Source organism: Dermacentor silvarum, chromosome 10 (assembly GCF_013339745.2).
Source record: "Dermacentor silvarum isolate Dsil-2018 chromosome 10, BIME_Dsil_1.4, whole genome shotgun sequence".
Lineage (NCBI taxonomy): Eukaryota > Metazoa > Arthropoda > Arachnida > Ixodida > Ixodidae > Dermacentor > Dermacentor silvarum.
In genome coordinates this window covers 76,453,611-76,478,039 of record NC_051163.1, presented here as the reverse complement: position 1 = coordinate 76,478,039, position 24,429 = coordinate 76,453,611, and the positions used below count along the sequence as shown (strand labels likewise).

The following is a 24,429-nucleotide window of genomic DNA, read 5'->3' as shown; positions in this document are numbered from 1 at the left end:
ATTGTTCGTAATGTTCATTGTCCCAAACACTCTATATGAATAAACTTGCTATATACACACATTTGTAAGAGCTGACAATTCCATTGTCCGAAGGCATTCCTAAATAATATTCCTTTAGTACCCTACCGGTTATACCTGATCATTTTTTCCGCCTTTTCCTAAGCTCCCACGCTTCTCTACGCCCAGCCTGCCTCCTTCCCTTTCTTGCTCTGGCACATTTCTCGTGCAGCTTGGAATGCCTGTGCTTTAGCTCTAGCTTCCTTTTCTTTCTTACACCTGCATATCGCTCGTACTGCTTGGAATGGCTCTGCCTTAACTCTGGCCTCTTAATCCTTTTCCTTGACGTCCGCCTCTTCTCATGCATCTGCGTTTTAACACGCCGTTTTCTTTCCCATCTACTGGGAGTTTTCTTTCTACCTTCATGCTTTGCGCGTTTTAGGCGACTAGCGCATCTATCCTCCCTCTCATTTCCCTCTGAGGTTGGCTGACTTATCGATTCTGATGCTTGGCTATCCTTGGAATCGTTTTCCATTACAAACCCCATGTCGTTACGAGGTGAAGCTACTTCTTTCGTTACCGCTCTCTGCTCCTCGCTTACGCCAATCTCTATCGGAATCTCGCCCATCCTCATATCACTGTCTTTCTTAATCAAGGGTTCTGTAGTCGAGGGCTTCTCCTCTGGGTCGTCACGGGCGCTATCTACTCTGCCAACGTCTTCTGACAAATTTCTGCTGTCCGCCAGCTCTGCTACACTAGCGGGCCTACTCTCAATCTTAAGCTCAGCCTCACGCTCTCTCCTTTCCGATGCCTGAGCTTTCTCTTGTAGCATCTTTATCTCTTTCTCTAGGCGTTGTTTTCTTTCCTCATAAGCTTTCTTAACTGCAGCAAGTTCTGCTAATCGAGCGGCCTCTACGCGTTTCCTTTCATCCTCAATTAGTTTGAGGCCCTGCTCCTTGCTGAGCTTCTGCTTGCGAATAGCGGCCGATATCGCCTCCCAATCCATCTCTGCACCTCCCGAGTATCAGTGACTGGGCTGGATAGAATCCGGGAACGGATCCTGGCAAGCTCGCCAATTGTGATGTGTTTTGTTGTCACTGATCTCGGAGGCGTGCGGGTGTTATGAAAGATGGAGAGGGAAGACGCATGGCGACACAGCAAACAGATTTTATTTACACGCGAACTCAAAACAAAAAGCCTCAAACCGAAAATCAAGCTACACACTGAACTAAAAGACAATGAATAAATAAATGCCAACAAATGTACAACCTAATGAACACACTAAAATACACACTAAACATGTCCTTAACTACGCCTACACTAATTCTGGGCGTTTCCCACGCGAACGCCTGGCAACTCTGGTCTACTGCGAGAATGTATCGTCAGGCCCCGGAAACTCTCGAGTTCACCAAATGGCCACAGAGGGCGAAAAATCAACCGCGGCGCGTTCCAGCATAAGCGCGCAAGTGGAGCTACTGTAATTTGGTCGAATACTTTAGTTTGTATTTTTTCTGCTAGGGGCGCTCAACACGACTCAATATCTGAGCAATTAAAGTACATATAATAACCGACAGACACAGTTACAGTGTCATTTTTTTACAAAATAAGCAGTCTATTGTTTTTATTGGACTTCTGTTATTAAAGTCCGTGCTTTGTTACTTGAATAAAGGTTTTGAGGCCTCACTGACATGTGATCAGCGGCAGCCCACTGGTATCGATTGCAGTCCGTGCTGTTTATCGATTCAAATTGTACGGCGGTTATATTTGCGAACGGGGTGGTCGTTTCCTTTGAGCAGCATCACGCAGGTTCATTTTAATTAGATATAAATAATACCTCAGCCAGTTTATGCGTCCAACATTCGATAGCGGCCACCAAGCGAACGTGTTTAAAGACGGTGAACTTTATCAGCTGCGGCGTTTCACTGGCGGCTGCATGCACGGCTTCCGCCGTTTGTGATCTGCCGCGTCTGCCCGCGTTGCGTCTGGTTGCTCGAAAAAACGTGCTGGCCAGCACGAAAATTCATCGCTGGAACCGAGCACAGTCTGCTTGAAGACTACCCACGAAAGCGGATTAACCTTGCAGCCCCTGGGCTTGTGCGCCGGTGAGTAAAAAAAGCAGTGTTTCGCATTTTCAACTTTGAATTTCTTTGCGTGCGAGGCGGATAAAGCAGATTCCTGTCGTCATTTCCTAAAAGTAGAAAATAGTAATAATTATAAAGTTATTGCCCTTCCAAAGCAATTCAAACGAAGCTCTTGCTACTTTGCCAAGTTGCTAAAATTGCTAACATGAGTACAGCATAAATAATAAAGTTTTGGCTGTTTCTGCATAAATGATACACCGCGATAAATTCACTGCACATTAGTGACAAGTGTACTTCCGGTGATACAGTTAGATTAACTGCATTTGAGACATAATAAGATGACTGAGTTTATTACTAGTATCCGGCAGAAACAATTGTAATCTAATCGAGACTTGACCAAGCACAGCCCACACAAGGACACCACTGAAAGAAATGCACACTCAAAACAGTGTTGTGTGTGTGTGTTTGTGCGTTTTTCTGTCATGGAGCGTTTCGTGCACTGTTCTCTGTCATACGTGAATCACAAACTCACGCACACTTCCACCATAGTAATTTAGGCTCTTTTTTCTTTCGACTCCAGCCTCCAAGACGCTGCTCATATTTGGACTCTATTGTCTCTGGACATAGAAGTCAACCGTGAACGTGTCTCCACTGGAAGTAACATCAAGGGCCAGAATCCTCACAGGGTATGTTTCTGAACACTTCAACTAGAACCGTGATTTTTCTTCATTTATGGAACTGACTTTCGTTTCACCATTTTTTGCTTGCATGTGTGTCATGGCTTTGTCATTTCTCTTTTCAGGAAGACGGACAAAAGAGAGATTATTGGTCTGCAAGCTGCCCACGCTAAGCCACAAGATGCTCAACTGTCACCACAATGACAACAGGTCCTCTTGAACTACGTGCCTCACTATGAAATGTTTGGAATTTTACCAGATAGAGAGGTGTGAGCCCTATTAGGAAAACAGCAGTCTACAGTTCTGTATCATACGGAGCGGGAATGAGAAATTTGACATACAAGCTTAGTTGCTTTTAAGGGCGCTTTATGACAATCGGAGAAGTAACATGTTGAGTCCCAACTTGTTTCTTTTGCAGTCATTATAGCCATGACGACCAGAACAGAAACAATGTAGCAAGCCTACTTGCTAATGCACAAACTCTGTCATCTGCTATTTGCAAATCAATTTGACGGGCATTAGTACCACGAAGTATCACATGCTCCCTCACAACGATAATTTGTTACATGACAATGCAAAGAATATTAAAATGATCAAAAGCGCTTAATGCAATTTTAAGGAAATGACACTTCATGTTGACTGAAACTCATTTTATTTTTTGCTTAAAGTACCCTCAGGGCCACAGGCATTAAAGAGGGGAGTGGTTACAAAGTAGTAGAGTAAAACAAACAAGTGCAGTGAGTTCTTGTAACATAATGATTCTCCTGATTATACAATGTTAGCTAATGTTTTGCAAAAAAGTTTGTTATCTGTGATGGCTACGATACTTGGTGGTTCCATTTCTGAGATGTACGGGGCATGAAAGAAAGACTTCGTGTTACATGAATCAATTCCTACCTTACTGCGATGATCGACGCAGTTTGAAATGCACTGATGCAATGTGTTATGTGTTATGAGAGCAATGAGACATTGCAGCTCGAGCTTATCTTGCTGACAGTACATTTTTGCCGAGCAATTTTTTGTGTTCCTTTCTTTAATCTAGCTGAAATCGTCGAACGCAGAGAATGTAAAAGGTCAAGCAGCATTGTACGCAATCCAAGTACGAGGGCAGCTCAGCAGAAATATCACTGTCTGAACCTTCGTTCTCCCTGCTTTACGGCACGCCGAACACGATGAGAAAACTTCGCTCGATTTCAGCTTTGGCTCCCAATAAATAGATGGTTATCTGTGTTTCTGTGTTGTAAACTCAGTGACGGACAACATTAAGTCCACCTGAGCTGTACGAAAATTGTGATCACGTACTGCCTCATTCACCATTGACAATAAACAATGTGAGCTTACTTGTTTGAAGTGTTTTATTGCCAGTTTAGGCCTCTCGGTCACCTGGCGACATAATGAAGATATCTGTAGTCATGTTAGAGTACAGTACACACGAATACCTCCCCGAAAGCGGTAACCAAACGCCCCAAAGCAGCGAGCGAGCAGCGCGACCAGCCCTACGAACCGCTACCGTAGCGGCCATATTGCTCACTACATAATGATGAGGATATTAGTTTCGATTTTGCCAGCGCCATCTCTCGGTCGCATACTTTAGTTCACAACGCCACCGCTACGCTTATTTTCGTTGCACTGTGGAAGGTACAGTTTCCCTTCTCTAAGTTTGTATGGGTGTTCTGTGGTATCGTCCTTACTCAGTTCGCCCTCGTCGCTCGTATTCTCCTGTCGAGAATCTCGTTGGGCCTTTCTTGAAGTCGTTGCTTTTCGCCGACTGTCGCATAGTCGTGGCTGCCTTGCAGTAGGTACGTTCACCCGCTCATCTTCGGAGCCTGTTTGACCCGGTCGCTGTTGCTGACGTGGCCTGGGAGAGGTGACGGGTTAGGCCTAGCGACGTCCTCGGCCGCTGCTTCCGTCTCGCTCCTTTCCCGAGTGCCGACGTGGCGTTCCGGGGATCATCGAGCGTGCCGGTCTGCCTTGGAAGAGGGGTCCTTTCTGGGGTGCCCGGTCCTGCCGTGAGAGGCTGCAGCCGGTCCAGGAGCCTCACTCGAACTTTCCGAGGTCGACGGCCACACCATGGACGGCCAACGTCACGGACTCGGCCAGACCCCCAAGTCTCCCGTCGCCAGAGCGGTGCTGGCGATGCGACCTTCCTGGCCCGGAGCCACGTCGATAATGCTCAGACAATGCCGTTTCTCCTTCGATCACGCCTCGGGTCACGCGCCTCGCGCGCTCGCGCCGTTCAGAACGCTCCGCTCACATCGTCCTTGTCTTCTTTTATGGCGCCGCCGGCGTCTTACTCATGACAGCACGTTAAATTTCTACTTTGCTCAGGAGCTCTAATGTCGTTTCTACATAAGTTTTCTACTTGGAACCCACACAAGGCGGATAAGCGTATGATTCGAAAACGCATTCAAATCGGGCAAATACTGCCAAATGAATCAGCGATGCGTGTCTGCATCTTTTCTGCCTCTTGTTTAATTCGACCCGCCAGATAGTTCGACCAATTTCATTGGTTCCGTCAGGCTCGACGTATGTCGATGTATAAAAGTGATCTAAAAATTTTGGATAAATCTTTCAGACGCCTACTTAAGAATCACTCTGCACATGCAGCCTGACCTTTCTTTGTGTCTTTTATTATTTGACACAATTGTTATCGCTATCTTATGCAAACGACATCAATCATAACTACAGTGTACTAGAATGTTTTACAGTGGGTCGAGCGGACGCGCATTCTATTGCGCGTCGTATACCCTCTTTGGAAGAAAGTAGCGGCGGCGCTGTCATCGCCCGCACTTGAAGCGAGTGTGCGCTGCTTCTGCGTCTGCACATTGTTTTTCTATGTCGTCATCGCGGAACGTCGCTTCTTTCGCGCCTTTTTCTGCGTTAATGTTTATGATGCCACCCAAGCGGCAGTTAAACCACTGTTACGTGCCAGGCTGCGCAACTGGCTAGGCAAGATCGGCCCAGGAGCGCAAGTTATCGCTTTTTAAGGCTCCGAAAGGTGAACACCAAAGGCTTCCTCATATTGGCAAAGCCTTTAGCGCAATTCAAAAAAGACAGGAACGTGACAGAGACACAGGATATTGGCAAAGCCTTTAGTGCAATTAAAAAAAGACAAGGAGGTGACAGAGACACAGGATAGCGCTTTCCTGTGTCGCTGTCATGTCCCTGTCTTTCTTTAATTGCGCTAAAGGCTTTGCCAATACAGTCGAATCTCGATAATTCGAACTCGAAGGGGCCCGAAAATTTGTTCGAATTAAAAGAAGTTCGAATGAACGGAAGGACGCATTTTTGAGGTATTCGAGCACCATAGCAAGATGAACGAACGGTGCGAGTCGTGAAATTTCGCGGTGCGCAAGCGCATAGCGAGTTGCACCCACGCCGGCCAACGCTCGGTTCCCGATAACAGCAGAAAACGAAACTTCAGGGAGTGGACGACGGCGCGCGCGCGCGCGCGCGGAGACCGTCGAAGGTGAGGGGGGAGGGCGGCAGGAAAGTGGATTTGGCCTCAGCAACTCCGCCGCTTAGGTGGCTCCCCTCGCCCTCTCTCTCAACTCCCTCGCAGCTCCCTCACCTTCGACTGTCTCAGTGCGTGCCCGCTGGCACCGCCGGTACAGCTGGTTCGGCGCAGATTAGCCTCCTTGAAGACTGAAGTTTCATTTTCTGCCGTTATCAGGAAGTGAGCGTTTGCCGGCGTGGGTGCCGACGCCGCCGGTCCAGCCGGCCCGGCGCCAGCTTAAGGTACGGTCGCGCGTCTCGCCGTGCGGCAGCGCGATAAGATCTCCCGCGCTCTTCGAATGCGTGAGCAACACCGCGAGCGCTCGTTGTTTCATGCGAGAGAGGACGATCGCCGATTGAAAAATGAAAACCCGGCGCGGACCGGTGGTGGTCCGGTTGTGATGGCTCCGTGACATCACCCTCGTCGCTCTTGATTGGTTCTTCATCTCGTGGCACGCGGCATTTGCTGCAGAAATGGGTCTCGAACCCATTTTGCGCGGCACGCCGCAAGACCCCCGATTCCTGCTGCTTTTTCCGCGCGGCGTGACACGTTGCCGCGCGTTTTTGCCGCTAGCGTGGCCGTACCCTAAAGGCCGCTCCCTGAAGTTTCGTTTTCTGCTGTTATCGGGAAGCGAGCATTTGCTGGTGTGGGCAGTTCGTTGGCCGGACTGGGCCTCCGCCGCTGCATGAAGGGGTCTCTCCTAAGCTTTTGCTCTATGGCGGTGTCGGAGCAATGCCGGTCGGAGGCGCCGCCACGTTATTCGGCGCACTGCTGAGAGCATTCTTGGTCCGCGGTATGTTCGAATTAACCGTCGCAAATGCTTTCGCGTTCGAATTACCAAGCGCTTTCGCCCACTGAAATACACATAACTTTGACGGGACCAGAGCGTCAGTTAGAATAAACTGGCAGTTCAAATTAAGCGTGTTTGAATTAACGAGATTTGATGTATGAGGAAACCATACCAACTAGCCCAAGAATCAGCCTTGTTTGGCAGCGAAATCTCCACAGGCTTGACAAGCGGCTGGACCCTGATTGAGCTGTTTGTGAACTGCACTTCGAGCCGCATTTTATCTTGAGGCGTTATGTCCACATGATCAATGAAACTGAAGTTACAATTCCAAGGGGGACCCCAACGCTTGCTCCACTTTTATATTAAAGGGTAAACAAGTCTCACCCGCCGTGGTTCCTCAGTGGTTAGGGTGTTGGGCTGCTGAGCACGAGGTCAGGCAATCGAATCCTGGCCAAGGCGGCCGCATTTCAATAGGGGCGAACTTGGATTTAGGTGTACTTGGATTTAGGTGCACGTTAAAGAACCAAAGGTGCATGGTCCAAATTAATCCGGAGTTCCCCCCTACGGCGTGTCTCATAATCAGATGGTCGTTTTGGCACGTATAACCCCATATACTATTATTAGTAAACAAGTCTCGTGATGTAGCGCGGAGAAAGTCACACCAACACTTAAAGCTTAGTCGCTTACGAGGGTAATTATACCAAGCCGTTGGACAGTGGTCGACTGAAAAGCGAGCATATTGTGTAAATAAAAGTGCATTGGTGCACTATATCACAACTTTGTTGTTTATTAATTGTTCATAACTCTACCAGCAAATACACGGAAAGTGCCTTGAGCGGCCAGTCACGCGGCAATTTTGTGTGTGTTCGCGTGCTTCTATCACGCTGGAAAAATACTTTTATGTAGCACGTATTGAGCAACATAAACCTGTCTCTGGAGTTTCTCGTGTTGCTCTTCAATCTTCTCATTGACACTTTTCATCTCATTGTAATATTTGAGAAGTTGATTAATTAAGACTAACTGTAATTAGGTGGAATGCGAAAGAAAAAGTAATCTGGGTATCTCCAGGCGACGACAAACAAGATTACATTGGTTCTGTCCGCTACGTGGCATCTGCATATCTTTAAATCTTGGTACATGATAGTTCGGACACCCTGCATATTGCAGTCGGCTATCCAGCTCAGCTGCTCTCGAAAATCGCGGTAAGCGTTCGCAAATACTCATGTTATGTTTTGCACGTTCGTAGAAAAAACAGTGTCCATAATAAGCCTGGAAAACTGCAACGAATACCACTGCGAAATGTGAAGTATTTCGGCTATGTCTCTATATACCAGACGATTCCACAACTACAACATGCGCAAGTGACAGTATTTGAATTTTTCCATATGCATAACGAAGCTGCAAAGAATAAAAACCAGAAGCAAGAACATTTGTCCCTTGCTCGTCATGCATTACTTCGTGGCGGCAAACTTCACCCGCCGAAAACGCCGGACGAAGTGGTTGTCCTAACAACGTGACGGCCGAAAGCTGACACGCTTTCAGTGCGGCCAACTACAGCGCCGCCGCATGTTTCTTCCCCTCAAGGCCCTCTCCAGCGGAAGCGGTTGCGCCACTAGAAGATATTCTAGTTCACTATATCATAACTGTGTCACGCCGTGTGGAACATAATACCACTTTATGTATGAAATATTGTGGGCTACAACGTATGTTAAATTTTCATTTGTGACAGGGGTCTTATTGAGCATAATAATGCACTACCTAATGCTGTAACTGCTTCGCAGATGGGTCAACAACCTCCAGCTCTTTTAGCTGATGGGTATAGTGAATCAAAACCAACTTAGCTGTTAGTCCAGCGCCTTATGTCTCTTGTGTCATCCTTATGCCTGTTCTATGTTATGCAGACTTCAGATTTGAACTGGGAATTTCACTCACGTTTGTAGAACTCGCCAATTGGATTGACGCCTTGGGGCAGGAGGGCGTGAACACGGGCCAGCACCGTAGCACCTTCGCTGAGACGTGCGTCAGCATTCCACAGTTGCACTATGTCATCCTTCTCTCTTACACACACAGACACCCCGCATATGTCGTCTCCTGCATAGACAGGCCAGAGCATGTAAGACTTAGGCCAGTTAAATTTTTGTTTGTGCCTTTTTCACTGCATATATCGTCACTGCTCATTGTGTAACACTGTATCTGCTTCCCTCACCTCCCTCAGGTCAGATTCACCAACCACACTCAAACTCAACCTGACTTCTTACCTCATAAAATTTTAAAAATGATAAAACTGTGCTGTTTTACATGCCAAAACCACAACGTGATTTTGTGACAAACTGTACTGGGGAACTCCGGATTAATTTTGACCACCTGAGGTTACTTAATATGCACCTAAATCTAAGTAGACGAGCTCTTAACATTTTGCTCCCATGAAAATGCAGCCAGCACAGATGGAATCGAACCCACGACTTCAGGCTCAGCAGTGCAACACTGTAGCCACTGGGCTATGGTGGCAGGTTACTTGGCCTTAGTTCAACTTCAAAAGAGTGCTAACACATATTTCTGAAGTTGCTGAAACTCTACTACACATTTCTTGCACATCAAAAGGTGACACTTAACAGGTATATAAAGATTGAGGAACACTTTTGAGATATAGTATTTTAATCACACTTCAACCTTGTTATAACGAGATAGGATATAATAAAATAATGGATATAACGAAGTAAATGCAATATCCCTTGAAATCCCCGTAAAGATCTATATATATTTAAAACATCATTTTAACGTAGTAAAATTGTTCTGTCAGATGGATATAACGAACTAGATTATTCTCCGAATACTAAAATCACCTATCGTTGTGCAGCAACCACATCGTTTCCTGGCAGGTTGCACACTCGTTGGGCGCGGCAGTTCAAAATTCTCTCATCGAATACACCATTGAGCAACACTTATCTTTCTCACCGCTGTGTACACGGTGGCCGCACACAAGCCGCACTTATTGCACCGCTCTTTTGCTGCGGCACCCTCTGAGATTACGAATCTCAGAGGCCCCACGTAGCTGCGCCGCACCTTACATCAATAATGATGCTTGCACACGGCATGCTAAAACTAGTGCCTTCACTACTCTCTTTCACTGTAGCGTGCCACCCTGGCTGATGCAGCTAGGCCTGACCTTCAAGACTGCGTGAAATTGGCACGAGCCGGCCAAGCCAAACTGCCCCCTTCACACAGTGGAACCACAGCAGCCGCGGGCCACGAGAGGACAGCGGATCAGATAGTTTCACTTTCACATGCCGAACACATCCACACATACGGCCGACAATGTTTCTGGCACTTTGCCAAGCTGTGTCGGCCGTATACTTCGATGGGTTTGCGAAGTCTGGCAAAAGTGAAACTATCTCTGAAAGTCCCTGAGGTCGCCTGAGAATATCGCCCCAGCTGCGTGGTTGGCGCACCATATTGTCTTCCATGTGCTGCTCGAAAATGACGGACTTCGTTTGCATCGCAGCGAGCTAGCTACTCCCTTCAACCACGTCGCAGTTTCGCCAGTTTCACGACAATACGAGGTGTGTTAGAAAAGTATCCGACCTTTGGCCGAAGAAAAAAAACTGGCATAACTGGAGTGTTGGAAACCTAATCACCCTCAAAGTAGTCTCCTTAGGGCTCCACATACTTCTCCCAGCGGTGCTGCCATTGTTAGAAGCATTCCAAGAAGGCCTCTTTCGGAATAGAGTTTAGCTCAGCTGTCGTTGCAGCCATAATGTCCTTGTCTGAAATCGTGCTCCTTTCAATGGCCTCTTGATTTTGGGATACGGCCAGATGTCGCAGGGGGCCATATCAGGAGAGTAAGGAGCCTGTTGAACTACAGGAGTCTGGTTTTTCGCCGAAAAAGTCTGAATCAAGTACGAGGAATGTGCAGGAGCATTGTTGTGATGCATGTGCCAATTTCCTGTTAACCACAACTCCTGTGTCTAGCGCCGCACAGCATCACGTAGGCGACGGAGAACATCCCTCCATAGTACTCTGGTGATTGTTTGACCCTGTGGTGCGTACTCGTGGTGTACCACACCGCAGGAGTCGAAGAAAGCAGTCATCATCACTTTGACTTGGCGGGCCTTCTTTGGTCTGGGTGACGACTGGGATTTGGTTTCCGGGTCGTACCCGTACACCCAAGACTTGTCACCAGTGATCATGAGTCGGGGTTACTGTTTGTGGAATCCAGCATGTCCTGTGAGACTTCAACACGAATTTGCTTTTGCACCACCGTGAGCAGCTTCGGCACGAATTTCGCCGCAACTCTCTTCATGGCCAAATCTTCGGTCATAATAGAATGTGCAGAAAAAGTGCTGATGCCCACCTCTTCCGCAATTTCTCGGATAGTCACACGACAGTCCCGCATCACCACAGCGTTCACTTCGGCAATGACCTGGTCATTTCGGCATGTTGATGGCCGACTGGAGCGTGGCTCGCTCTCCACCAATATGCAGCCGTCTTTAAACCGGTTCTACCACTCCTTAATCTGTGTGCTGCTCATAGCATTGTCACTGAAAGCTGTCTGAGTCTTCCGAATGGTTTCCACTTGTCTGTCGCCCAGTTTCTGGCAAAATTTCATGCAGTAGCGCTGCTCCAGTCACTCCGCCATTTTCCTTGCAATAAAAAAAAAAAAGACGACGAGAGCACTGCGCACTACCTCACTCAAACGCTGTGTCCCAGCGACTGAAGCTATCGGCAGGCGGGAAAAAATTTGCGCATTCACACGAAGGTTCAAGGTGGCTGATGCAAGCGTGCTTGTTTCATATCCATCAGGTGGTCGCAAAAAAAATAAGGTCGGATACTTTCCTAACAGACCTCGTATGAGCGAGCCAAGAGGAAAGCGGAAGCGAAAGGCCATCACACTGGAACAGAAGGACGCTATAGCAAAGGTTGTCACGTCAGGTGCCAAAAAGTCACCTGTTATACATGCTACAGATTCTTTTGCTGTTGTTTTATTAAAATTTATCACATAGGTGGCAGAGCTGTAGTCTTCTTTGCATGTTTTAAGGTGTGCACACCATTGAGCATACATACACTCGAACCTCGTTATAACGAAGTTGAACGAGAGCCAAAACTACTTCACTTTATCTGTTACTTCGTTACATCTATTATTGCCATGTTCTGTAATATATGGCCAATGGGGTGCACAAATGTAAACATGGAAATAAGAAGACAGCTTTGCAGCCCGCGGAACCACTCCACGGCCATGTATGCGATGAAACTTGAATAAAATAACAAAAGAATCTTCGGCGTATGCAGCACGCGACTTAGCACCTGACGTGACAGCCCTTAGAGAGCTGCCTTCTGTTCCATTGTGATGGTCTTTCATGTCAGCTTTCCCCTTAGCTCGTCGTGGTCGAGCAACATGTGGCACACAACACAGTGTTCCGCTGTGTGATCGAGGACGCAAGCGAACTTCAGCACGCCGGCTCGGCCAGCTTGTGGCCTCCGAGATTGCACCGATGCCAGTGCAACCTCGGAGGCCACTCTCAGCTGCCAGCCTGCGCAGCACACCGCATGGAGAGGGAGAAGTGAATGCACGGCCTGGGCGTGACCCATGAGGATGCACCGGGGAGGTCTCTGAGGCCAGGCTCAGCTGCAAGTCCTTGCACGGCGCAGTGCACTGTAGAGGAAGAAGTTAATGCACTAATCTTTAGCACCATGGAAAGTAGCCGCGCAGCATGGCGCAACTTGCGTGTGGCCCCCAAGATTGTACCGAGGAGATCTCAGAGTCACACCCAGCTGCGCCTGCCTGGGCGCTGCATGGCGCGGTTCGCGCAGCCAGGCACGCGCAAGAGAATGAGGTCACTGGAGAAGTGTGACAGTGAGCTGCGGCCTGTGCACTAGTGTGCAGCTACGCGCGGACGGCGCTAGGAAAGACCAGTGTTGCTCGATGTATTCCATGCGGCAGTGTTGAACTGCCTCGTCAAACGAGTGCCGAACCCGCAGAAAGCGATGCACTCGGCGTGCAATGGTGGGGTATTTTTTGGTTTCGAAGATGAATTGAGTTTGTTATATCCATTGGCAGAACAATGTCACTTCGTTAAATCAAGAATTTAAATACATGGATCTCTACGGGGCTTTCAAGGGGAATTTCATTTACTTTGTTATATCCCATTTTGTTATAACGAGGTTCGAGTGTTTCGAAGATGAATTTAGTTTGTTATATCCATTGGCAGAAGAATTTCACTTCGTTAAATCAAGAATTTAAATACATGGATCTCTATGGGGATTTCAAGGGGAATTTCATTTACTTCGTTATATCCATTATTTCATTATATCCCATTTCGTTATAACGAGGTTCAAGTGTAGTACTGCAGTAAAGGGCAATAGCCTCTACAACGAAGTAATTGATATAACAAAGTAATTTCGGCTTCCCCTTCGACTTCGTTATAAAAACGTTCGAGTGTATATACTGAAGTTGGTCTTGAAATGCCAGACCTGGTGCCCTTGACGTTATTGTGAAGTCATGACATAGAGAAACATTTTCTGGCATTAATTACCAGCATGATAATCATGCTCATAAAAACATAAACAAGGAGTGCTGCGTGAATTTTTTTTGGCTGCGCTAGTGTGTCATGTTTTCATGTTTCATCCACCATCCTGGTTAGGATGGTTATCGTAAAGAAGCAGTGGTTAATAGAAAAAAAGCACAGTACTAAATTACTTAGGACGCTCTGATACTTGGCAGTATTTCTTCTAGGGTTTAGAGGGTTTCCACCTCCATTTATCGAAAATGAATGACACATCGAAAATGTCATGTTTGCACTGCTTCAATGTCAAGTAAAAACTTCACTTTGTTAGTCTGCGGTCACATTATCAAAGTTGAATGTACTTGGTTCTTTGTGCTTTTCACGCACAAACCTACGCAGACATGATCAGATACCTTATATATGGATCACTCCAAGCCATCAAATTACGGCACATTAAACATGCATCATGAAAAGACTTGTTCAGCAGGATGTTTCTACTGTGAAATATCCTATTTCAAGGTGCCTTATAGCTAAGTGCTCTTGATTGAATGTAAACACATTTCAAAGGTGTTAAACTTTTCAGAAAACTCAGACTTGCTTAATACTGGCGGCTCATTAGTTCAGAAGGAGCACATATGTGTTCCTTAACTCCTTAACAGCCATGACAAATTTTTACAAGTGCAGAATTCTAGTTGTGACCTGCATATTTTGCAGGCATTTCTTTCTAAAATATATGACAGTTTAGACTTCCATTATTTCAACTCCGGTTAATTAGAATTTTCTGTTAATTTGATTTTGACCGAAAGTCTCTGCCGGCGCCCATGCATTTCTATGGGCCTAAACTTTCGTTATTTTGATCCTAAAATTGGCCTTTGCTGGTCAATTTGAACTTGTCCAGTCAGCTCTAAAAGGATTTTCAAGCAACAACCATAGCTCGCAACGACTGATTGTTGTATTTATTCTACTCTAATGCGTGCCTTCTTTTTTTCAAGAAAATTGGGCCAAACATTGCCTATGGAGTGCAACGGAACACGAAACTAAAAACACATTTGCAGCGTTTGTATGCTTTACTGCATAACAGCAATGTATTGTGGCAAAGCTATCTTCAGAAAACCACCCACTATTGTGCAACACCATATTAGATTCTTGGCCGTTTTTCTTGCTAGAAAATCGGGTGTGAGTTACATTGATGCTTTGTTTAGGAGCTTTGTTATTTCAACGTTAATTTTCGACATTGGACACCCAGAAAGTGGGTGCACATTTGATTCGGGGGCTTGTTAGCTTTGGGCAAATACTGCCATGTGAATCAGCCGTGTATATTGGTGTTTTTTCTGCATCTTGTTTAATCTGACCCGCCGGATAATCCCATCAATTTTATCGGTCCCACCAGGGTCGAATTAATAGAAGTCGACTGTACCATGAATGTTTATTGCATTTTTAACGACCTTGGTTTAAAAAAAAGCAAAAATCTTCTTTATTATGTATTATTATTATTTTATATTCTTTATTTGTCAAATTACAAGAATCGGCACATATACACGTGCCAAAATTGCGGAAAGTTCATGATGAGTTAACTCGTCATCAGCAGTTAAGGGGTTAATAGTTCAAAAATCCAGTTATAGATGTGTGTACCCAAAAATGTGCGTACCCAGAAACATGTCTATGCATATTACAGGTGGATTCATCTTGCACTAGGCAGCCAGAAAATGTTTAAGTCATCAACTAAACCACTTGACACAAGGCAAAAGGAGCAGGAAAGGAATTGAACAGTTAATTCTCACCTGGCCGCACATCTTCTGCGAACTGTTCTCCGATGGCAGCCAATATAAGCTCCTTCCATACCACTGGCTGCAACAAGAGGCATGCATTTATGTCTTAAGTCACACATCTACTGTTTATTAGGCACTCATTTACAAACAATGCAAGAACGTAGCAAATGCCTGTTTTTGTAAAAATAGATATACAGTAGAGTAAAACCTTGTTAACTTGACACTCGCTACTAGGAAAACTGCATAATTCAAACATCTTCTGGTCCTGGCAGGCGTATACATTATTTCATGCAATCAAACTCTCGTTCATTTGGACATATCTGGCTGCACATCAGTTAATTCAGACAACTCTCGGAGCGCGATGAGTGCAGAGCGCCACAAATGAGCAACGCAACAAAGCAAGAACGGCACTAGCGTCCAACCGAAACAAAGCTGCTGAGTCCACATCGCCATAGTCATCATTGGAGATCATTTGTGCATGAAAGCAACAACGGAGTGCCTCGTCCTGATTTCTGCCTTTAAAGGGCGCCTAAATCACCCAAAGGTCGAAATTTAGTTGTGGTGTCACAGCTGTGCACGAGTCTACAACGAACACATAGCCGCGAGAATTTTTCGAAATGGTGCCGTAATAGCGGAATTACAGGCGTTTGATGATCGAAATGTCACCCTCGCTCGTTTTGCTCTTTCCGTCGCTATGCTCCGTTCGTCGGCTGGTCTCTCCTCCTTGCAGAGTGCTTCTCCAAATGTCACGTGACATACGTCATTGCCAATGTGCTTTTCAAAACACTGTCCACTTCCGGTTAAGGCACGTCCATGCTAGCGGCGAACTGGCCTCCAGTGCCATAGAGTGTCTGCCGCGCGAGAGGTGTCCGAAGTAGATGGCAGTTCGGCCGCCGCACTACCATAGAGAAATTGCACCGCCTGCCGCAAGACTGACGGGCCAATCGACGAGCGCGAAGCTGCCCGCCTCTGCCACCGGTGTCGCAAACAGCGGCTGCAGCTTCTATACCAAGCAAAATGGTTTCCGCTAGATAAAGTGATACCTAAATTGTACATTTTATGAAAAACAATATCCACTGTCAAACATTAAACACGAACGAGAGCTCCGATACTTGTCGAGCTCAGCTGCAGTGCACGGCTACCCACAGCAGACGACTGGCTCAGCTATGCTCACATCGCATCCGATGGCGCTGCTAATATAAGCATATTTTCTTCTTTGTGTACAATTATTGCGAAGAGCAACAACAACGGTAAGAAAATAGTGCAGCTTGTGAGCGTCGGTAATGCATTCCGAAATGCCGTCTCCTTTAGCTTTGAAGTGAACCTGAAAAGGCCTAGCAACGATACCGGCTCCGTCGAGCTAACAGCAGCGGTGAGGATACCGCATAAATGGGTCCCAGTCTCATCCTCTCTAAGGTCAAGAAATCTCACCGTTCGTGAGCAAAACCGCCGTCGAACGGCGGCCCGCGAATGGCAAATGACATTCGGTGAGTTATCGTGCCAGTAACATGGATGGGCCTTAGCCGCAACTTCGCGCTTCTCGGCTACCCGCTGTTGCTGCCGTGCTCATTCGAAGTGTGCCACTGTGGACCCTGTGTTGTGCGCACGTTTTGAAGGGCCAATACTGTCGCACTATGTTTGCACGGCTAATCAGACCGATAAGCACAACTGTGTTGCCATTTGGCACTTGCGTTGCGGGCTGTAATTACTGATTTGCAAGTGTGCACAAGCGACCAACACGACGAGGAAGAGCAGGGAGCGTGCATACCTGCTAGCAGACTAGCCGGAAGTCGTAGGTTCTTGTTCAACCAATCGACATCATCACCCCTGGTGACATCACCAGATGCGCCCTGGTGACGTCACGACGACCGCTGGGGATACCGGAAAGGCTCGGAGAGGAGCACGGCATTTTTTTTTTTTTTGTGGCGCGCCTGCAGAGCGTAGCGCTGCAGTGTTTGGCATTGTTGATCGTGATGGCATTCTGAACTAAAGCGCGTGTTTACTTGAAATGTTAAAAAAATAGTGGAGGTGGTTCAGGGGCCCTTTCAAACTTTATTGTTGTGTTTGCCGCTGCGCATACCACTGCATGGGCCGCGTGCCTTCATAACTATGCAGTCGCCATCCATGATCATGTCGATAGCAACCGCGATTTCGTTTCACAGCGGTTGCGGCAAACAGTAGTTTCGTGCTGACTGAGTGCAAAGCTGTCGAGGATGAAGAGCACTGGCTATATTGTGATGGACGGCCAATGTGTTGGCAACCTGCTCACTCACAAAAAAAGTAATCAGCATATGCGCATGGTAGTGAAAAGTGTGTATAAGATGAAGACGCAGCCCTCAACCGCGCTGAGAAGAAATTTGCGAGGCCTTCGCTGCTGCGAGAGCCAACCAATCACGAGATGACGAGACTTGCAGATTCCGCACTGCCTTTAAGCAAAATAGAAGCAGAGTTTGCCGATTCATGCAGCAAATAAAAGCGTGTTGACATAGTAAGCATTTGTTTATTGTTTTCTCGATAACCTAGCTAATTCAACATTTGGTTAACTCAGACATTCTTTTGTTCCTGTGAAATCTGAACTAACGAGGTTTTACTGTAGAACCATGTTCGTAGTATTCAAGAAAAAACAAACTAACTGGCAAAGATTCAAACTCGCTAAAAAATATAGCTGACTCGAGCTGGTGGGCTTCGCCAGAATATCATTCCGCCAGAGTGAAACATGCTCCTGATTTCACACAGCCTGCAGCAGGGAACGACGATGCGTTTGGGTCATCACCTTTTAAAAGCATGCAGTGACACATAGATGAAGGCTTATCGCAACAGGGTTGGTGGCGGTAGCTGTAAATGCAGCGTGCGATGACCCGCGAGGAGAGAGAGAGAAATAACATTTATTAGCACCGAACTATTATTAGCAGGAACTAAAGGCCGAGTCCGAGTGTCCTGATAGGCTCATGCCTCCTGGCCCAGCACGTTCTTGACGTGCCGCACCAGAAGCGGCCACCATAGTTTTTCAAACCTTCTGGGGGGGAGTGGTGCACCCGCGAGGAAATTTGCTGGTATTGCAATAGAAAACAGAGTGCATGCTGGTGTTTTCACATGACAAGGGCGGGTGAGTACTGCGGGGAAGCTGCTGTTGTGGGCAGCTACTGTTCTACTGTTCACACGTCTTGTACCTTTTCTTGTTTACATGGGATCTAGCAGCGGGAAAATGTATGATATGATCGTAGTTTGGCAATGTAACGAACGTTAGTGCTGAAAGATCATGTTTTCCAGGAACGTAACAACCGGCAAAAAAGAAGCATAACTCTATTGGGTAACTTTTTGGGTTCTTGATCGCGAACATTGGCACTGGAATATCGTACAAGACGGGATCGTATCAACGCGGTTCTACTGTATATCCGACACTCAAATTGAATGAGCTAAACTCCCACTGTTGCCTTTAATACTACCATGTGAGTTTCATTCAGTTTCGCTCATTCACTTTCGCCAGGCTGCTAGGTTTCTGCTGTTGCGTGAAAATGCACTTGTGGTGCCTCATAATGCTTCATTCTTAAATGTTGTCAGTCCTTTCCGAAAAACATGAACCTCGTGTCTCGTTGAAATCACACTAATACATGAATGTGACATGTTCGGGAATTTACCTTGTTGCTGTGAGCACAGTCACAAGATTCGGTGAATGCTAGTATACAAGCGGCTAAATGCTAGGCAGCAACTTTCGATTTGATAACCACCAAATGCCCTTTTTGCCATCGTCCCTGTCGAACCCCCCCCCCCCTATGACAAATTCATGGACACTTCAACAAATGGACTGTTCACAGTGTATTCCCAGTTTCTACCTGCCCGTGTGCTGTCACACCCACATGACAATACCACTAAAGACGAATGCACTGATCGATCTACTTTCTAGGGTGAAAGAGCACATCATGTTTCATAAACGTGTCAGCAATAAAGACAAAACAAGTCCTATGACTGTCTGCACATCACAGCTGCCACACATGCAGCATCAGACACTCATTACAGGTTAATGAGAGCAAATGAGCCGTTAAGTTGCAAGGATCTCCAAAGTAATTCAATCCATAGCCTCGCATTGGGTTATGTACTGGGGGTTTGACATCTGTTTGACATGCCCGCAGTTTGACATCTGCATGAATTATGGCTCAATGCAAAGGAAAGATTAACCCTTTGTCGACAAGTGTTGCCTACAGGCAAGATACCAGAAAAAAATTATTTCTTTTGCTGAGTTTAGATATTGATAACGAAGTTTCTTGCTACATGCCTTCAGCCAACATTAAATGACGGGCAGCAAGTGTCATTCGTTGTTTTAGAGCAGGAACACAGAACAAGGAAGAACTTTGCACACGACTCGCTTTCTTTTGAAAGCACAATCAGAAAAGACAGACGGATGCAACATCTCCGTCTGCAGTGGTGTCACACACATGATGTAATGCAAATGAAATGTACACCTATCATTCACACATGATGAGAGCTGTCTGCACAAATTCCAAACGTGTCCATAGGTAGCTTGGCGTGAAGCCCACGTATAATTTTCTGCCAGGTGTTTCCCGCATTTTGCTGAAAACCTTCTGGCGAAATATTTGTTTTTTTTATTTATTATGCTTATTATCAATGTGTTTTGCACATTTAGGTAGAAAATAAACATTTTTTTTTTCGGGTATTGATATGTGCTGTCAGGGGTGACAGGGCTTTCAGTACATATCTAGAATGGCACTGAGGGACACATTTTGGTTGGATCAAAGAACTTCGTACTGGTGAAGAAAAAAAACTCTACCAAAAATTGTGCAAGCGCTGCAAATATTACGTTCAATCAAAAAGATCTGTAAAGTCATCCTGTGCATAACCTGACACTGGACATCATCTGGTGCAAAAGTTATTCTTGAGAAGATCTTGCCTCTTTTCTTGGTGATTGGCGAATGAATGCAACCAAAATTCTGAGGTAGCAGGCACAGCAATGCTTACCGTGTGCTTCTTGTGGCATCGGATGCGCCAGGTGCCCCCACGCTGGTTTTCCGGGTCCTCCCAAAGGGGCCGCCGCTGTCCCCGCATCAGGTGGTACGTGTGTCGCATGCCGAGCTCACACACATCTGGAATGTGGTGCAGCACTGCCCAGAAACCCTGCACAGTCACACCAGGTTAAAACACGAAAGCGAATTAGGCTGGTTAGAAGCACGTTTCTCACCCTCTGTTTGAAAGCACGCAGTTTGTCACACTAGCCGAAGGCACACTAGTACCTTTGTTTAGCACTAGCTTTCGTAATGCTGCTTTCTTCAACAATATGATAAAATCGGGAAGTGTGGCGACTGCTGCCCATTGCAGCAATTGAGCAGCTATGGTGTACAACTGCTGGCAAAATCTTTTGGGTTTTGCACCTAGTCACAGAAAGCAAATCTCTGATCGGTACTAATGTTGTAAAAATGGTGAAGTGCCAAAATTCAAATGCACATCGGAGAACCTACGAAATAAAAAAGTTACTTCAATGTTGCCATTTAAAACGACACCACTTATGATATGTAACTTTTAGACATGAAGATCAATACATTAATGACTATGGCTGCACAGCATGCCTATATGAAAATTGTGGACTAGCCGAAGAGGAACGCTTGGCTAGCTGTTTCAGAAAAAGCACGACGTCGCAAGCTGTTGAGACGGCAAACAAGAGAGAAACACACAGGGCACAATGTTCACTCATGGTAATGTGTCTTTAGTGTATAGCATAATAGTTCACCATGTCATTAGCACTGGTTGCAATGTATACATTGTGACAGCGCAGATCAAGCACAACACAACAATTGCCCCCTTGCCTGCTTTTGATGCGAAAGCGTCAAATGGCCCATTGAGTGAAAAAGCCGGCGTCTGTAGCAGCGAAACGGCACCTAAATTCCCACTGGTTGTGAGCCAGGTCACAAGCACACCTGACGCAGAAGAGTGGGTGAAAGGGCACACCTGCTGGCTGCACTAGCATGCCAGGTGTTGTGCGAAGGGAGCCCACATTACCCTCACTCTCGGAAGCCAGCGTGCAGTCCGTATCTCTCTCTCCCCACTGGGCTTAGCTACTGCAAGTGCCTGCCGGCCTTGGTGCCCCGCTGCTGCTTCCTCGGCCTCTAGTCGCGCAGGACGTGAGTGGAATGCGGTGTTGGCACCGAAGGCTGCTGCTGCTGCTTGTTGGCTCGGGCAGCACGTACTGCTATGGTACATTACTCACAGCGCAAAACTTAAGACCGCTTAGCGGTGTTCAATTGGACATTGCATTTACAACTCATAAGAAGTGCTTAGGTGTTCTCGGATTATTTCATATGCTTGCCTGCATGCTGACGCAATGGAAAGAAAATGTCAACTGAGCTTGTTTAGTAGCTTAAGTCAGCATTCCTGAAAATGGCATCACAGATGCTATGAGAGGTCTCATGAGTGGCACAGTACAATAGAAGCAATAAAACCAAGACTCGTTGGCTGATCAGGTTTCTCACTTTGAAGGCACACCATAACCCCGAAAGAGACTGATCGAGAGAATGATTGAGTTTTGTATGGCAGCTGCACCTGCACCACGAAGTACTAACTGCTAACGTTGATTGGATTTTCAGATCTCGAGTTACAAATGAATTATTATGACCAACTGACTGTTTGAATGAGTACTAAGTGGACTCGCATGTCCCACAGCTTAACCAGCACTATGAGACGTACTGTAGTATGGAGCTTTACTTTTTTTTTAGATCATGAGATGCTCTTGTGCCAACACCTTGGCACATGGTAATTTTAGCAGTCTGCTTTCATCAGAACACAGCTACTACAGCTGGGGACGGAATATGCAGCTGTAGGCACTGGACAAGTTGGGCTGCCAGTTGCTGAGATGCCATGAGAGGTCATAAACACAATGGCTGCTCCCAGTCACTCCATTCACAGAATCTCTATCCCCTTGAGTCTCCCTCATTTCATTTGTGTTATTTAAATGGGTTGAAGTCTATATGATAGGCATTCTCAACTGTAAATGGCAGTTTACTGATATCCTCAACAAGAAAAGCACATAATTGCTGCATTCTGCACGTGATTTACAGGACTTGAACGTGGCCAATAAGAAAGAAGCCTGGGAGGAAGCTAAAGACAGGGCTATGAGCAATGAAACAGAAAATGATAAGCGTAATGTTAATGGATGTAAAGATGGCTGCATGGATTAGGGAGTAAATGGGGTAGCTTAGATTGCACTTGACATTCAAAAGAATAATTAGAGTTGGGCAGTTCGTGCAGTGCATAGAGTGGATAGCCAGTGGTCCAGTAGAGTAATAGAATGGGTGGCAACAGAAGGGAAATGCAGTCAAGGATGACAGATGACTAAGTGTTGTAATGACATTCGGGAATTGGCAGGCATGAGTTGGAATCAGCTGACAGAAGATATAGGTAACTGGAGATCGCTGGAACATATCTTTTTCAATGGACATTTATGGACTGACAGTGATTTATTCTGTAGCTTATTTCCTGTCATAGAACAATTATCTAGCCGACGAAATTAACCTGTGTAGCCTAAGCAGGCCAGCTGGGATAGAAGTGTTATTACTAGTATGCATCCCAACAAGCCTTGAGCAAGGGCTTCAAATGCATTGTGCACGATTTTGTGTGTATACTTCTTACTCGAATAAAAAAGTACTACTAAAGAGCACGAGCTTTCTTTCTTTTTGCACAGTTAAATCTCAAGAAGGATGTCGACAATAGTACTAGCATTTGAGAAACATGCCTTCCAGCTAAAAAATAAACAGCAGTAAACGGTGAATCAAATAAGTGAGGTCCAGCTGCACAAAAGATGTAAAACACCTCACTGGCAAATGGGGCATCAGGCTTGACTGTTTCCCTAGCAAACATTTTTCCAACAAATGATGCCCATTTAAACAAAAATGACCATTCATTTCGCCTAAGGAGGTCTGTGTGATAAATAAAGAAAGAATAAACTGCAAAAATGATTCATTTGAAAGCACCACACTTGGAAGAGTTATACTTCATAATGTAAGGTCATATCTCGTAACGATTCATTTTTATTTTCTGCTCTTTCTGCCCCTTGTATTTGTCTAGCACAAAGCTACTCCGAAGCGATAGCTTGGATTGGCCACTCGGCAGGATGAATGATAAGAAGGATGGTTTGCCGGGCGAGTTGGTAATGCATTCTCAAGGCGAGTAGCACGAAAAAAGACTGAACATGAAGGCAAGGGAGACGGAGACAGAGATTGACACACACAGTAGCGCTGAGTCCATCTTACTTGCCTTCGTATGCAGTATTTTTCCGTGCTGCTCACTTCAAGAGCGAATGATAAGGCATTAACAAGATTGGAGGAAATTAAATGTTATAAAAATGCAGTTCCTGAAATGTTTTTTCAGGCACTGCTTAGTTCGGTCAACAATTACAAAACCGAGCGTTATTCTGCGACTTGTGTGTCCTTGCTAAACATTTGGACTGACATTGAAAATGTTCATTAGCTCAATACAGCACAATCGCATACGGATGAGCTCACCTCGCCCTTGAGAAGAAGAGGGCACAGCCTTATGCTCATTTGCTTTGTCAATGAGGAGCTCGTAGGTGGAAACATAAAAATGCACCTTCACAAAGAAAAATATATATAAATTCTGGGGTCGTACATGCCAAAACCATGATCTGAATTTTGAGCACCCAGGGCTCTTTAATGTGCACATAAATCTAAGCACACAAGTGCTCTTGCATTGTGCCCTCATCAATATGCGATCACTGTGGCCAGGATCAAATCCACGACCTTGAGCTCAGCAGCGCGATGCCATAGCCACTGAGCTAATGTGACAAGGTCGCTTCCTTCACTATTATTTTATTTAATTTTTTTAAACAGCAAGACTTTTCGAGCTTTCAAGGTTATCTGCATATTTTACATTCATTCAGGCCCTTAGGATGGAACAAATGAAACAAAATAAAATAACTGGTTCCAATCTTCTCCAAGGGGCCATTGACAACACAAGTAGAAAACTGAACGAGTTGGTATGCATTCACGATGTAGTTTGTGCAGCGCTCAAAATTGGATGAAGAAGGTACACACAGGACATGCGCTGTGAAAAGAGCTCTGTGTACAAGAAATAAACTGCGTTAAGATAGAAAACTA

General features: G+C 45.9%; 1 protein-coding gene across 1 annotated transcript in view; it reads right to left on the bottom strand.

The window, feature by feature from the left end:
• Nucleotides 1–24,429, bottom strand: part of LOC119466123 (eukaryotic translation initiation factor 4E type 3) — a 52,899-nt gene that overhangs the window by 23,393 nt on the left and 5,077 nt on the right. Inside the window, exons 3-5 of the mRNA XM_037726611.2 lie at nucleotides 20,285–20,440; nucleotides 15,323–15,389; nucleotides 8,974–9,132 (exon numbers count right to left, since the gene is read on the bottom strand). Of these exons, the coding sequence (XP_037582539.1) occupies nucleotides 8,974–9,132; nucleotides 15,323–15,389; nucleotides 20,285–20,440 (382 nt within the window). The remainder of the gene's footprint in view (nucleotides 1–8,973; nucleotides 9,133–15,322; nucleotides 15,390–20,284; nucleotides 20,441–24,429) is intronic.